We start from the raw sequence: 16,856 nt of genomic DNA on the forward strand, positions 1-16,856 counted from the left end.
TGCCGAAGACTGAACCGGTGGCGGAAGTGCCGCAGATCGCGATCCTGGCTTTTTTTTCTTTTTTCTTTTTCTTCTTTTTTTGCTGCTTGGGGCGGCAAAAATCCTGGAGCCGGCCCTGATAGTAGTAGTGTTTTCATAGATTTCTCCCCATTTTCTATCCCTTCTGGTGAGTTATTTCAGTTTTACCTTATTTTTTCTCTTGGGGTTCTTTAAATCATTTTAAGGTCCAGATCAAACTTCTTGATTTTAGCCAACTGAATTCCTTTATCTACATCAGTTAGTATATCTGAATGTTGCATTTAAGTCCTTTATCAGTAAATTCCTCTACATATTTATTACTTCCTAAAGGTGGTTTGCATCTCCGTTTATATTCATTATTATTTCAGATATTTTTCTGGTGTCTGCTTTTGTAGCAGGCACTCTCTTATCCTTGTCCATTGCACGTTGTTTGCCCACAGGTAGCTCTGCAGTGGGTCTTGCTGCTTCTATCTGGTGGCGTGCACAGAAGCTCTTAATATCATAAGCAGCTTTATGTACAAGCATCCTGGATTTGGGACTATCCAGGCACCTGTCATATGATTTTTCAGGGATTCATATTTATCTAAGTAATCTCAAGTGGCAAATGTAAAGACTATTGCTTTGGTGCGCTAAACAGGAGCAATCGCTTGACTGGCAAGATGTCATGGTGGATATTATATAATGCATAAAATACAAGGGGGAATGGGGAGGTAGAAAGAGAGAGCAACACACACAGACACAGAGAGAGAGAGAGAGATGGGAAAAACTTGGCCACTGTTCCTGCCTCTTCTGGGCTCTTTGCGGATACTTATGGAATATTCCTGGTTAAGCATCTCTAAGGTGTTCACTATTATCTGTTTTGATAAACGCACACATGATGACCAACTGATGACAAAATACGAAAAGCACAGAATGAAGGTACAATAAGTTATTACAATTGAACAGTTTTGTAGTTCAATAATTTCTCATAGGTTCAAGTCTATTAATATAATTTGTATAAAATATTTTCCCACACTCTTAGGTTAACTCTGATTCATTCACCATAGAAGAGTCATAGAGATGTGACCACTCAACATTTCACACATTTTAAAGACGTGGGAAATTTTTGTCTGATTTATTTACTGAGAGAAGATCAGTACACTTCAACGTTTGCGAATGAATTTTTCCTGCTATTCGTAACAGAACACATATATCATAATAGAGTATCTTTTGCGGCAAATCATTTTGTAAAATAACAGTACATAAAATACAAAAATATTTTTCACACACTTGTCTTGCTAATAAATAACTGAATTTTAAAGAAAAAGACACAGACATTGAGGAAAATTATCAGAAATGAAAAATAATACATCGTAAGGGCCAGTAACTAGCAAAACTCCCACTGCTATCTAAGGGCGTAGATTCATACCATCAAATTACAGATCTATAATTTCCGGTAATAATATAAGCTGTTTTAAATTTTAAATTAAAAAACCACAATACTAAAAACCAATGGCGTCATCAGAATATTAAACCACCACGAAAAAAGTATATACATTACAAGGAAAATAGTGTTACAGCTATTTTAAAATAAACCTGTCATTGTTTACTTACACATTCACAGACACATGGTGTCGCTGTCCCCTAAAAATCCGTTTCAATAAGAAAAGAAACACATAGCTCCACCTTCAAGAAACGTCAGGAGGGCTCCCGGATGCGAGAGAACTGGATTAAATTAAACTGCTTTCAGAGGTACCGCATCCCCCTCGTTCACTAGACTCTGCTGTTCGCTCAGTTAAAAACTGATTTATAAATCCGCACCCCGTGTCCGCGATGGCTGTTTTCCGGCGAGACTCCCTGGTAACCAGGCAGCTGCTGCGGCTGGTTCTGTTGCACACGGCCTGGGAGGTGGGCAGCGGCCAGGTCCGTTATTCCGTGCCGGAGGAATCCAAACACGGCACCGTTGTGGGCCGCCTGGCCCAGGACCTGCGGCTGGAGGTGGCGGAGCTGGTATCTCGGATGTTCCGGATGGTCTCCAGCGGCAGGAGAGACTATTTTGAGGTAAATTTGCAGAACGGCGTTTTGTTTGTGAATTCGCGACTAGACAGGGAAGAGCTGTGCGGCCAGAGCCCCCTGTGCGCCATTGACCTGGAGGTGATAGTGGACAAACCCCTGAGGATATTTCACGTGGAGGTGGAGATACAGGATATAAATGACAATGCTCCTGTTTTTTCGGTAAATGACTTTAATATATTTATTGCAGAATCTAGATTACCGGGCTCTCGATTCCCGCTAGAGGGCGCATTTGACGCAGATATTGGTACAAACTCTCTGCTAACCTATAAACTCAGCGCAAGCGAACATTTCACTCTAGATATCACAACTAACGACGACCAAATTAAATCTGCAGAACTTGAGTTAAAGAAATCTCTGGACAGAGAGGAAACCCCTATATATCGTGTATTACTCACCGCCACTGATGGGGGCAAACCGGAGCTCAGCGGCACAGTTCAGCTGGTGATCACGGTGCTGGATGTGAATGATAACGCGCCTGTATTTAATCAGTCCGTTTATAAGGTCCAAATGCTAGAAGGTTCAGCTAATGGGACATTAGTCATCAAAGTTAACGCCAGAGACTTGGATGAAGGTATTTATAAGGATATAACATATTCCTTTAGCAGTCTTGTTCCTCCCTATGTTAAGGACATGTTTAAAATACATGGAAATTCTGGTGAAATCAGGGTTAAAGGGAAAATGGATTTCGAATACATTAACTTGTACGAAATTCAAGTTTCGGCCAAGGATAAAGGGAATCCCCCACTGGCTGGACACTGCAAAGTCGTGGTGGAAGTTTTAGACATGAACGACAACGCTCCAGAAATAACAGTCTCTTCACAATCTCTGCCGGTTCCGGAGGACGCTCCCCCAGGGACAGTGGTGGCGCTTATTAGCGTCTCTGACCGGGACTCGGGAGACAACGGCAAAGTCACCTGCTCCATCCCCCCGAACCTGCCCTTTCGGCTCGTCTCCACCTTTAAGAATTATCACTCGCTGGTGCTAGCGGAGGCCGTGGATCGGGAGCGAGTGTCTGAATATAAGATCGTGGTGACAGCCAGAGACGAGGGGGCCCCGTCTCTCTCGGCCAGCAGCAGCATTTTGGTGGCGATCTCGGATGTGAACGATAACGCCCCCGCTTTCCCTCAGCCCGTTTACACGGTGTTTGTGAGGGAAAACAACCCGCCCGGGGCCCATCTCCTGACGGTGTCTGCCTGGGACCCGGACCTGCGGGAAAACGCCTTTGTGAGCTACTCGGTGGTGGAGCGAAGTGTGGGAGAGCAGCCCCTGTCCAGCTACATCTCGGTGCACTCGGAGAGCGGGCACATCTATGCCCTGCAGCCCTTGGACTACGAGGAGCTGCAAGTGCTGCAGTTCCAGGTGAGCGCGAGGGACGCCGGGTTGCCGTCGCTGTGCGGGAACGTGACTGTGCAGCTCTTTGTCCTGGATGCAAATGACAACGCGCCCGCAGTGTCCCCGGCTGGCTCGGTCCGCGGCTCGCCAGGGCCCGAGCTGGTTCCGCTGTCGGCCGGCGCAGGGCACGTGGTGGGCAAGATCCGAGCGGTGGATGCGGATTCCGGCTACAACGCGTGGCTTCGCTACGAAGTGCAGGAGCCCGGGGCTGCGGGGCCTTTCCGCGTGGGTGTGTACAGCGGGGAGATCAGCACGACGCGGGCCTTGGAGGAGGCGGACGGCCCCAGCCAGAGACTCGTGATCCTGGTGAAGGACCATGGGGAGCCGGCGCTTTCCGCGACAGCCACTGTCAGCCTGTCCCTGGTGGAGAGTCCCCAGGCTGTGAAATGGGACTCGAGGCCAAGGGGAGGGAGCGAAGGGCCCTTGGTTGACATGAACGTGTCTTTAATGATCGCCATTTGCTCGGTGTCCGGGCTGTTTGTGCTGGTGATTGTCGTGTACGTTGGCCTGAGATGCCACCCGGGTCCGGAAGTGATGTGCGGGCCTGGGAAAGCCACCGTGGTGTGCGCGAGCGAAGTGGGGAGTTGGTCCTATTCCCAGCGCCAGAGCCGGAACTTGTGTGTAGGGGAAGGCACCGCCAAGAATGACCTTATGGTTTTCAGCCCCAACTTTCCTAACTCTGCAGAGAATGGTGAGCACGAGAAACTACAGGGAGCACAGGTGAGTCTGATGTAACTGTATGTGGAATGTTTCTTACGATATGTCTAAAGAATTGTGGCTAGATTTCCATATGAAATTTGTTTGGTCTGTAGAATAACATGTCATTTACCATCTAATGAACAATTTCTTCATATAGTAGTTCTTCCTTTAGGGTATACTCTGGACAGCTGTATGCGTGAAAAACGCCTGCGACTGTTTTTCTTCGATATAGTCTGGCATTCATTTGCTGTGTTTCCGATTATTTGGTTACCAAGTGTAAAGGGCCTGTAATTTTCGAGATACTGTTTGAATGCACATAGTCTACGTGTTTGTAAAATTCAAATCATGAGGCTTTAAATATTAGTTGAAAGAAATACTAAGCATGGAGGTCATTTCTCTGCATACGTTTTTTAAGAGAATGATATCCACTTTTTCTCCTTGTACTCCAGTCTTCAAGAACATGCAGGCCCCCTAATATTTCCTGTGCTATGAAATAACGGGAGTAAATAAATGCTTTGTTTCTGTCAAGCTGTGTCTGCTTGGAAAGGTGTAATTTAGTGCGGCAGGGTTAGCATCAAGGCATGAAGTTCCCTACCATGGAACCAGTTCAACATTGAAAAAATGGATACAAAGGGAGATACATTTAGTGTTGAAGTGTGCGGCAGACATTACTACAGGGTTATTGTAATGTGGAGTTATTTATGTGTATACTTTCAAGACTGTAGACAACATTTTATAACTAAACAATATTTTGTAATCAGAAGGATAAATCACATGCAGTATTTGGTCAAGTTTGATGCCCATCTGTTCCTTGGCCAATTAATATTTTAATAATTATTTGGTGGACCCCTCTTCTCTTAATAAAATGTTCCATCAAGATCAATATAGTCTCAGAGTATCCATTAGCAGAAATACGATGTCACTCTTTATCTGTGTCTTTAGCTAAAGGTCTATCTCAGCCTTGAAAAAGCATTCCTTTTTCTTCTCACTGAGTCACTCACTGGTGGCCCTTGCTACACCTGTTATTCACTGTTTCCCATTCTATCAGTCTTCGCTTTTATGTTTTCAGTAGGTGCATTTTTACATTTCCATATTACAATTCTACCACATTATCTGCATGTATTTATCAGCATTATCAGCATCTTTTTTTTTAGGGCTAGATTGTGACACTTTGAGACCTATCTTTCTCCGCAAGTAGTTCCATTTAGTTTAATGAGACTTGGCACCAAGGGCTAGTCAAAGTTTGTAAAGTTACCACAATCTGGCCCATGTCAATGTAGCTGATATTGGCAATATAAATAACTGTTGTGAACGAAGAGCAACTGAAAACATTTTAATGGAAAATGTTATGGTGCTAATAAACTATCTGGGAGTTGGAAGCCAGTTTTAAATCTCTGGTTTTGCCATCAGGAATTTAGAACTTGCCCATGATATCTCCAAATGTGGAGTGGAGCCCGCTTGCTTTACTCCGGCTAGCATTTTCTTTGACTTCACTGAAAATAGGAATCGCTGCTAGACAAAAATGCCTGGAATTCTTGGAAAAGGGTCATTACAAGTAATATGACCCAGCAATTCAGATGAAAGTGCAAATGGAGACGTGTATTACTAATCATGTTCCATTTTATCCGAACCGGCTTTTACTTTCTAACCCCAAACAATTAGAATTTCTTGTTCCAGGTTTTCTCTGTCCATGTCTTACAGACCGGCAGTGTGAAAAGAAAAACCTTTCACCATAGCCAATAAAGGAAAGATTTTACTAGGATCTAGTAGTACTGTCTTTTCCTCCAAAGTCGGAAAAATACTGATCGATTTAGTGCAATGTTTTAAAGATGTGGAGGGGAATGTAAATGTAATAAAATGCTGGGCTTCTCAGCTGTAGGGACATGCAAGGGAAAACACACCGTAGTATGTGTGTCCAGTGGTGTGGAAAATGGAAACACTGAAATGGAAGAGGGTTTCTGACTGAGTTTGTTTCCCTAGAGAATAGATTGTGGGGAGAAGTGTAAGGGGTGCTGGTAGTACTGTTTCAAGCTCCTTCCAGAAAATAAACTCTGTCCTTGTGAGTAGCCAGAATGAGGCGCCTCATAGGATATTTGTGGTCCTTGGTGATCCTTTGAGGTTGAGGATGATCTTTTTCACAGGCTTTATTCATTATGGGTCCTTTGCTGACTGAGGAGTCTGATCCTTGAGCCGCATGTTCCTTGGCAGATGTTGAAGATGGTGTTGGAAGTCAAAGTTGGGACACAATTGCTGCATGACAGTTGTCTTTCCTTTCTTCTCTGGCATTTTTCTGTGATCAGGGCAAGGTGATTTTCCTCAAAAGTGGACATTCCTTCTCTGACAAGTCTTTGCCAGTTATTCTTATTCTGGGCTACTGTCTCCTAGTGTGTGGTGGCAATGCCACATCTCTCGATGTTTATCCTGAGAGTGTCTTTAAAGCATTTCTTTTGACCTCCTCATTTCCTTTCTTCTTTGGTGAGTTAGGTGTACCACAACTGATTTGGTAAGCGTACATCAGGCATGCACACACAGTGCCCGCTCCACCTCAGCTGGTGCTGGATGATCAGGGCCTCAACACTGAAGATGTTGTCCTCTGTGAGGATACTGACATTAGTGCAGCGATCCTCCCACTTTATGTTGAGGATCTTCCAAAGAAAGTGCTGGTACTGGTGTTCCAGGTTTTTCAGGTGTTTTCGGAAGGTGACCCAAGTCTTACAGCCACAGAGAGAGTTGGGATTACCACTGCTCCATAAAATAAAAGTCAAGTACCTGTTCTGATGTCATGATTGTTGAACACCCAGCGAGACAGTCTGCCAAAGGCAAGGCTGGCACAGTGGATTCTGTGCTGAATATCAATGTCCATGTCTTCCATCTGTGAGAGATGGCTGCAAAGATAGGCAAAGTATTCTACATTTTCCAGTTCTTCTCTGTCAGTGTAAATCTTCCTTGCTGGGTCTTATGATTCAGTGGGAGCTGGCTGGTGGAGAACTTTTGTTTTGCCAATGTTGACAGTTAGCCCTAGGCTTTTGTAAGCTTTAGAGAAGCAATTAAGGGATGTTTTTAGATCCTCTTTTGGGTGTGCAACTACAGCACAATCACCTGTGTACTGGAGTTCAGTTATTGTTGCCGATATTACTTTAGTTCTGGTACAGAGACGAGAAAGGTTGAAGAGGTTGCTGTCAGTCTGATATTGGATGCCAATGCCCTGAGGTAGGCGGTCTTGGGTTAACATCTCTATAGAGGCTAAGAAAATAGAGAAAAGGATGGGTGTTTTATGCCAATTCAGATGACAAAGGGCTTAGAGGTAGAGCCACTGCACAGGATGGAGGCAGTTGTGGAGGAGTCTTACAATGATGATAAATTTGCTTGGGCAGACAAATGTTGACATGATTTTCCACAGAGCCTCATGGTTGACAGAGTCAAAGGCTTTGGTCAGATTGATAAAGGCCATGTACAGCTCCCAATGTTGTTCTTGACATTTTTCCTGGATCTGCCTGGCTGTGAAAATCATTTCACTGATGCTTTGTGATGGTTTTAAGCCACACTGGGACTCTGGAAGTACTTCCTCTGCAAGAGGGAGCAAGATAGATCAGACAATTCAATAAAAGTCTAGCAAGAACCTTCCCAGCAGTGGAGAGGAGAGCAATGCCTTGATAGTTGCCACAGTTAGTTCTGTCTCTCTTTTTGAAAATGGTAATGATGTTAGCATTACATAAGTCATCAGGGATTTCTTCTGCGTGCTATATTTTGAGGAGCAGCAAATGAAGTTCGTTAGTCAGTGTTTTTCCTACCACTTTCCGTACTTCAACTGGTATGCCGTCAGGACCTGGTGCTTTATTGTTCTTTATTTGCTTAATTGCTTTGCTGACCTCTTTAGGTGTTGGTGGGTTGTCATGAGTTTCCCAGATTGGGTGCTGAGGGATGGAGTCGATGGTGTCACCAGTCACACTTGATTTTAGATTTAGAATCTTTTGGTATTGTTTCTTCCAGCGCTCTTTGATGGATTCATTATCTTTAAGAAAGATACTACCATCTCTGGATCTCAGTGGTGTGAGGCCACATGAGCTTGGTCTGTACAGAGGCTTTGTCTCACAGAAAAACGTCTGCGTATCATGTATGTCAATGAATGCTTGGATTTCTTTTGCTTTGTCCTTCCACCATTTGTATTTGGTTTCTCAGATCCTTCTTTGAACTTCAGCTTTGAGCTGATGGAGAGAGCTACGATTCTGGATTTTCTCTTCTGGTCCAAAAGGGCAGTGATCTCAATATTGTTGTTGTCAAACCAGTTCTGATGGCAGCAGGTAGCAAGGCCAATGGATTCCTCGCAAACCTCATGGATGGTCTGTTTTATGGCTTCCCAGGCTTCTGTGACATGTGTGTTGTCATTTCCAGGTGTGTATATGGTCAGTTTTTCACTGAGGAGTGCTTGGTGCACTGAGGATTGAAGTCTTTGGATGTTATATTGCCCTCTGTGTGATTTGTATTGCTTTCTATGTTTTGGTGCAATCCTGATGGACACAACTGACTTCACCAGGTGGTGGTCAGTTCAGCAATCATTGGGTCCTCCCCTGACATGGGTGATTTGAACAAATTATGCAGGTATTCAAAATAGGGATGTAAATATCATGTAAAAATTAACCATTTAAATTGTTAAAATCATATCATTTAAATGGTTAACTGATGTTGCTCCTACCAGCATGACACAGCCAGGATTGGGGCTTAGGTCAGCCAGCCAGCTGGTGCAGGACTGCTAGGGCTGGGGTTGGCTGGCCGGCTGGCACAGGGCAGCCAGGGCTGGGGTCACGCCAATGGGCTGGCATGGCCCAAGCTGGGGTCTCTCCAGCCAGGGCCAACTCCAGGCACCAGTGCAGGAAATGCTGGCTGGCCAATGGAAAGGGACAGCATGTCCGGGTGGCAGGTCCCTCAGTCCCTCTTGTAGGAAAGGACCGGCCACTGAATTGCTGCCGAAGAATCAAGTGGTGTGGTAAAGCAGCTACTGAAGTGCTTCCGATTGTGGCTTTTTTTTTCTCTTTGCTGCTTGGGGTGGAAAAAAAGCTGGAGCCAGCCTTGCTTCCAGCTGAGGCTGAGGTCACTCTGGCTGGCATGGGGTGGCCAGGGTTGGGGCTTCTCTGGGCAGCACAGGGCTGGGGCTGCTCCAGGCGGTATGCAGGGGGTTAACGGTTAAGGTCAGTTAATGATAAGACTAACACTTACCGGTTAATCAGTTAACCATTTAACATTTTACATCTCTAATTCAAAACATGATTTCTGTGTTGCTTGGCTGCTTGTTCAACTTTCCTGAGTGGAGAAAAATAAATGATGGCATCTTCGAAAGGACAGCTACTTTGACATCAGAATGTAGGGTCTCACAGTGAATTGTGTAGATCTGTGATCCTCCTTCTCCTTTGTTTATGAAGAAGGAAACAATTATCAGTGTTGACATTTAAAGTATCACCCCTGGCCATCTGAGTTAACTCCCTCTGAGATTCCAGAGGCAGGTCACATCTCTTAGAGCTTTTTTTCCAAGTTCTTTGCAGACTCACCTCTGCATGAGTTACATTTGGTTCACATTTGTTCATGGTTGAGATTTGCTCCTCAGCCATAACAGTGGGTTTTTTATGATGATGGTCAAATAAGAAAAAGATAGTAGACTGATATGGTACATGGGATAATACCGGTGTTAGTCCTAGTTTGACAGTTTTCTGTTACTCTCTGTGAGGCCTTGTCTACACTGGTGGTGGGGGGGATCGATCTAAGATACGCCACTTCAGCTACGAGAATAGCGTAGTTGAAGTCGACGTATCTTAGATCGACTTAGAATCACTTACTTCATGTCCTTACAGCACGGGATTGATGGCTGCTGCTCCCCCGTTGACTTTGTTTCTGCATCCCACTGAGCTGGAGTTCAGCAGTTGATGGGAGAATGATCGGGGATTGATTTATCACGTCTACACTACATGTGATAAATCGATCCCGGATTGCTTGATCGCTACCCACCGATCCAGCTGGTAGTGTAGATGTGCCCTTAGAGGAGACTGATGACAAAAGCTGCTGCACTAATGTGGGATTGGAATAATGAAAACATGAATGAGGAACTTTCCCAAAAGCATTTCTTTTCCCTAATGTTTAAGAAACTTGAATTTATACAATTACAGACATTCAGGATATACAAATTCTCACTAATATTAAATAAAGAGAATATCTGTGTTTATAAAAATTGAGAATACTTTGATTATTACATTTAAATTTTAAATGATAAAGACAATGAGAGAGAAAATAAATTTATTGCAGCCATTTGGTAAAGACCAACGATGCCTATGATGGGAGAAAAAATAACAGTGGAAGCTCCTTTTGCAAAATAACCAAGAGATGAAAATAGACTCTAAGCAGGATAGAATTTATTTTTTCCCCAAATTTTCTGAATGATCAAGGTGTATTAGACAACTAAAATGATAACTAGCTTGCTTTGACAGGTGTTTACAGGTTGTATTTTGGCTTATTTTTCTCACTTATGTAAAAATGTAACTACTAGTTCCAAAAAGGAGAATTATAATTAAGTTCCACTATAAAACCCCAGCCATATCAACTGATCATTGACGTAAAAGTAAATTGGTGATATTGTTCCATTGAATTAATATAATTTATATTAACTTTTAACATCCTAGTTTAGTGTAACTGATTTGTTTTCTGTGACTGATTTGTGATCTCATTGTAGCATATAATACAGGGTATGTAGTGCACACTGTAATGTACTTTGTACATATATAACATCAGACATGAAGATTATGTCCTCATATAGTTTTTCCTCCAGTAATTTGCTCTTCTACCTCCCTTTAGTACTAAACCTCATGGTCCTGGCATAGGATGTGATATTTAACAGACTGGAGCTGGTGACAGTGTTATCAGCAAAAGTTACCTCAAATTAGAGTACAATAAAGCAAGCCTCTTGTTCTGTTTTTAAATTTTGATCTGTGATCATATGAATTTAAGAGTCTCTTTCATGCAACCATTTGAATAATTTTATAATGAATCATAGACTATCAGGATTGGAAGGGACCTCAGGAGGTCATCTAGTCCAACTACTTGATCAAACCAGGGCTAATCCCCAGACAGATTTTTGCTCCAGCTCCCTAAGTGGTCCCCTTAAGGATTGAACTCATAACCCTTGGTATAGTAGACTAATGCTCAAACCATCACCCCTGTTGAGATTTCAGCCAGCAGTCTTATAAATGTTACTTTAGAGTGGAAGGAATCCAAGATTACTATTGACTGTTATAAACTAGGGCTGTCGATTCATCGCAGTTAACTCACATGATAAACTCAGAAAAATTAATCGTGATTTAAAAATCACAATTAACTGCACTGTTAAACAATATAATATCAATTGAAATTTATTACATATTTTGGATGTTTTTCTACATTTTCAAATATATTGATTTAAATTACAACACAGAATACAAAGTAGAATGTGCTCACTTTGTATTATTATTTTTATTACAAATATTTGCACTGTAAAATGATAAACAAAAGAAAGAATATTTTTCAGTTCACCTCATACAAGTACTGTAGAGCAATCTCTTTATTGTGAAAAATGTAACTTACAAATGTAGATTTTTTTGTTACATAACTGCACTCAAAACAAAACAATGTAAAGCTTTACAGCCTATAAGTCCACTCAGTCCTACTTCATGTTCAGCCAATCGCTAAGACAAACAAGTTTGTTTACGGGAGATACTGCTGCCTGCTTCTTATTTACAATGTCACCTGAAAGTGAGAACAGGTGTTTGCATGGCACTTTTGTAGCCAGCATTGCAAGGTATTTATGTGCCAGATATGCTAAACATTTGTATGACCCTTCATGCTTTGGCCACCATTCCAGAGGACATGCTTCCATGCTGATGATGCTCATTTAAAAAATAGTGCATTAATTAAATTTGTGACTGAACTCCTTGGAGGAAAATTGTATGTCTGCTATTCTGTTTTACCCGCATTCTGCCATATAGTTCATGTTATAGCAGTCTTGGATGATGACTCATCAGGTTTGTTTTAAGAACATTTTAACAGCAGATTTAACAAAATACAAAGAAGGTACCAATGTGAAATTTCTAAAAATAGCTACAGCACTCAACCTAAACTTTCAGAATATGAAATGCCTTCCAAAATCTGAGAGGGACAAGGTGTGGAGCATGATTTCAGAAGTCTTAAAAGAGCAACACTTAGATGCAGAAACTACAGAACCAGAGCCAGCCGTGCAGATGTTAATTTTACTCACACAGTGCAGAGCTAACTTCTATAGCATAACCTCCATTCAGCAAGGTACTTAAGCACATGCATAATTTTACACAAATGAATACATTCATTAAGGTCAACATCAACTGGACATCTCACTTGGTGCACACGTGCCTTGCTGAGCATAAGATAAACCCTGCTGTTCACCCGTCTTCCTAACAGAGGCAAACACTCTAATTTATTTCATCGTGGGCAAAACCAAAAACCAACGAACAAATCAGCCCCAAAAGAGAACGACAGAGAGAAGACAAATACATGCAAATATCTACAATTGTGCAGTTTGCACTCCACACAAATTCAAATAATTAAAAAAATCTTATTGGTAACAGGAAAATTTCTCAGGCGTGAAAAATGGTAAGTAAAACAGAAAAGTTCTGGGAGCGCAGTGAAAGTTTTGCACATATCGAATGACATACCACAAAAATATATCAACAACATATATCCACGCTGTAGGATAGTATATTTAATTTTACACTAAGATTTCTAACGTTAATTAAAAAGATGGAGGCTAGTATACCTGGGCCAGAAACGTACCTTAGTTAATCATGAAGATAACTATTCCCACACAATAAAACAATCCCCATTTTCACGAGGGAGTTGTTCAATTTTTAAATGAGAACAGCAGCATTTGGAAATACTAGACATTTCAGATTAATTTTGAAATAAATAAAAAAAATTCCTGACTGTTAGAAAGGTACAACCACATTCAGACACATGGTGTCGCTGTGCACTAAAGAAACGATGTAACAGTAATTAAAATTGAACTCCTCCCTCCAGCGACGGAAAATTACGGTCATTCAGAGCCTGGAGTCTGGATTGAAACCTGTACGCGGATATTACAGCTTTTTCCCCTCATCTACTTTAATATCTACGAAAGAAGAGAACTTAAAAGAAGGCAAACCGCGTCAGCTATGGCTGTTTTCCGGCGAGACTCCCTGGTAACCAGGCAGCTGCTGCGGCTGGTTCTGTTGCACACGGCCTGGGAGATGGGCAGCGGCCAGGTCCGTTATTCCGTGCCGGAGGAATCCAAACACGGCACCTTTGTGGGCCGCCTGGCCCAGGACCTTGGGCTGGAGGTGGCGGAGCTGATGTCTCGGATGTTCCGGATGGTCTCCAGCGGCAGGAGAGAGTATTTTGAGGTAAATTTGCAGAGCGGCGTTTTGTTTGTGAATTCGCGACTAGACAGGGAAGAGCTGTGCGGCCAGAGCCCCTTGTGCGCCATTGACCTGGAGGTGATAGTGGACAAACCCCTGAGGATATTTCACGTGGAAGTGGAGATACGGGATATAAATGACAATGCTCCTGTGTTCCCCGTAAATGAAAAAAATCTCTTTATTTTAGAATCCAGACGCCCAGGCTCGCGATTTCCACTAGAGGGCGCGTCTGACGCAGATATTGGTACAAACTCTCTGCTAACCTATAAACTCAGCCTAAATGACTATTTTGGTGTAGATTTCCAGAAAAATAACGAGCAAAGAAAATCGTTAGTCCTTCTGTTAAAGGAACCTCTGGATAGAGAGGAAACCTCTGAGCACAGTTTATTACTCACTGCTACTGATGGGGGCAAACCGGAGCTCACCGGCACAGTTCAGCTGGTGATCACGGTGCTGGATGCGAATGATAACGCGCCTGTATTTAATCAATCCGTCTATGAAGTGCGTTTGTTAGAAAATGCAGCTAATGGGACATTAATCATTAAACTCAGTGCAACCGATTTAGATGAGGCAATTAATAAAGACATTTCATATTCATTTAGCAATTCTGTTAATCCTAATTTAAGAAACATGTTTAGTCTAGATCCAAACACTGGTGAAGTAAGATTTAAAGGAGAATTAGACTTCGAAAATATCAGTTTATATGAACTACAAATCGAAGCAACTGATAAAAGTGCTTTCCCCTTGACTGGACATTGCACGCTGGTGGTGGAAGTTTTAGACGTGAATGATAACGCCCCTGAGCTGGCCGTGACTTCCCTTTCCCTGCCGGTGCCGGAGGACGCTCCCCCGGGGACAGTGGTGGCTCTTATTAGCGTCTCTGACCGAGACTCGGGAGACAACGGCAAAGTCACCTGCTCCATCCCCCCGAACCTGCCCTTTCGGCTCGTCTCCACCTTTAAGAATTATCACTCGCTGGTGCTGGCAGAGGCAGTGGATCGGGAGCGAGTGTCTGAATATAAGATCGTGGTGACAGCCAGAGACGAAGGGGCCCCGTCTCTCTCGGCCAGCAGCAGCATTTTGGTGCCGATCTCGGATGTGAACGATAACGCCCCCGCTTTCCCTCAGCCCGTTTACACGGTGTTTGTGAAGGAAAACAACCCGCCCGGGGCCCATCTCTTGACCGTGTCTGCCTGGGACCCGGACCTGCGGGAAAACGCCTTTGTGAGCTACTCGGTGGTGGAGCGAAGTGTGGGAGAGCAGCCCCTGTCCAGCTACATCTCGGTGCACTCGGAGAGCGGGCACATCTATGCCCTGCAGCCCTTGGACTACGAGGAGCTGCAAGTGCTGCAGTTCCAGGTGAGCGCGAGGGACGCCGGGTTGCCGTCGCTGTGCGGGAACGTGACTGTGCAGCTCTTTGTCCTGGATGCAAATGACAACGCGCCCGCAGTGTCCCCGGCTGGCTCGGTCCGCGGCTCGCCAGGGCCCGAGCTGGTTCCGCTGTCGGCCGGCGCAGGGCACGTGGTGGGCAAGATCCGAGCGGTGGATGCGGATTCCGGCTACAACGCGTGGCTTCGCTACGAAGTGCAGGAGCCCGGGGCTGCGGGGCCTTTCCGGGTGGGTGTGTACAGCGGGGAGATCAGCACAACGCGGGCTTTGGAGGAGGCGGACGGCCCCAGCCAGAGACTCGTGATCCTGGTGAAGGACCATGGGGAGCCGGCGCTTTCCGCGACAGCCACTGTCAGCCTGTCCCTGGTGGAGAGTCCCCAGGCTGTGAAATGGGACTCGAGACCAAGGGGCGGGAGCGAAGGGCCCTTGGTTGACATGAACGTGTCTTTAATGATCGCCATTTGCTCGGTGTCCGGGGTGTTTGTGCTGGTGATTGTCGTGTACGTTGGGCTGAGATGCCACCTGGGTCCGGAAGTGAAGTGCGGGCCTGGGAAAGCCACCGTGGTGTGCTCGAGCGAAGTGGAGAGTTGGCCGTATTCCCAGCGCCAGAGCCGGGACTTGTGTGTAGGAGAAGGCTCCGCCAAGAATGATCTCATGGTTTTCAACCCCAATTTCCCTCACTCTGCAGAGAACAAGGACAAAGAGAAACATCAGGCGATGAAGCCGAATCTCTGTGGAACGGTTAGTGAGGATATTCTGTTTTTTATGTCTGAAATTATCTAATCGTTTTCTAATTTAGGAGAGAATTTAAGGCTGTTTGAAAGTTTCTAAATATTTTACAAAAGGTCTATTAAAATTAAGACGTATTCGTGTCAAAATATTCCAAACGTTGCTGACCCCGGCAGGAGCAATGGCTCAGGGGAGTGTTATTCTGTGTGAATAGTGACTCTCTCCCCCTCACCCTCCATTTAATTTGAATTAATGTAAGAACCTGGAATGGCGATGAAAATGGTCCTGTTTATATTTTATATGGAGACCCCAGACGCATCCTGGACTCGGCGCTCCGCTCTTTCAAATGGAATTTCCAAACTGCAAGGCAGAAAATACTACATCACGACTGTTCATCTTCTGTAAACTCCCATTGATTTATATGGAACCAATTTCCCACAATTTTCACCAGCTTCACTCTCCTCTTATTTTGACCTTCTCAGTGATCAAACATTGAGTCGGTGTCAGCAATTTTCAGTGCCTAGTCAATACATTCTGTACAGCAATGATGACTATTTTGTAACGTATTCTTTTTCAGTGGTGACACAGAAAGAAAAATCAGATTTCTTAGCATGTGTCTTTAACCTCAAGGGCACCTTTCTTCTCTTTGATTCCCTTATGGTAGCTACGCTGTCCTACTCGAGTTTTATCACTTTTCTCTTTTACCTATTGGATAGTATATTTTCCTTACAATGAAGTACAGGAATACCATCCGGGAAACGTTTTTTTAAATTATATTTGTTTCTTAATTATAGTTCCAGAGTCCTTTATTACACTAAATCACTTGAGGTTTCAGTGGAGCATGGTGAACAAAATCATTGAGTAATATTACCCTATATTCGAGGTGAAATAACTCGTCTTGTTCACAGGAAAAAAAGTACTATAATAGATTAGTATTATCTGTTGGCACTACAAGGGTCACTAGAATCATAGGGCCTCTACTTATAGGTCCTAGATGTTTGATTAATAACAGCTAATGCCCCTCCTCCAGTTATCTCCCAACGGTATTGTTCTATCAAGTGTGATATAGATTATCATTCCCTATAATATTCAGCTATTATCCCATGGTAATGAACACTAACTAATCTTATG

General features: G+C 43.7%; 2 protein-coding genes across 6 annotated transcripts in view; both read left to right on the top strand.

Moving 5' to 3' along the window:
* The window catches only part of LOC127055759 (protocadherin alpha-C2-like), a 267,861-nt gene that overhangs the window by 47,158 nt on the left and 203,847 nt on the right, over window positions 1-16,856 (top strand). For 3 of the 5 annotated variants that reach the window (XM_050963076.1, XM_050963075.1, XM_050963074.1), the window contains exon 2: window positions 13,593-15,737. The exons of 1 other annotated variant lie outside the window; for it this stretch is intronic. In XM_050963076.1, coding sequence (XP_050819033.1) covers window positions 13,593-15,737 — 2,145 coding nt within the window. Of the gene's footprint in view, window positions 1-1,735; window positions 2,059-13,592; window positions 15,738-16,856 lie in introns of those variants that run through there. One more of the 5 variants, XM_050963073.1, reaches the window with a different exon arrangement.
* LOC127055786 (protocadherin alpha-8-like) overlaps window positions 1-16,856 on the top strand; it is a 146,320-nt gene that overhangs the window by 7,722 nt on the left and 121,742 nt on the right.

This window comes from Gopherus flavomarginatus, chromosome 7 (assembly GCF_025201925.1).
Source record: "Gopherus flavomarginatus isolate rGopFla2 chromosome 7, rGopFla2.mat.asm, whole genome shotgun sequence".
In the NCBI taxonomy this organism is placed as follows: domain Eukaryota; kingdom Metazoa; phylum Chordata; order Testudines; family Testudinidae; genus Gopherus; species Gopherus flavomarginatus.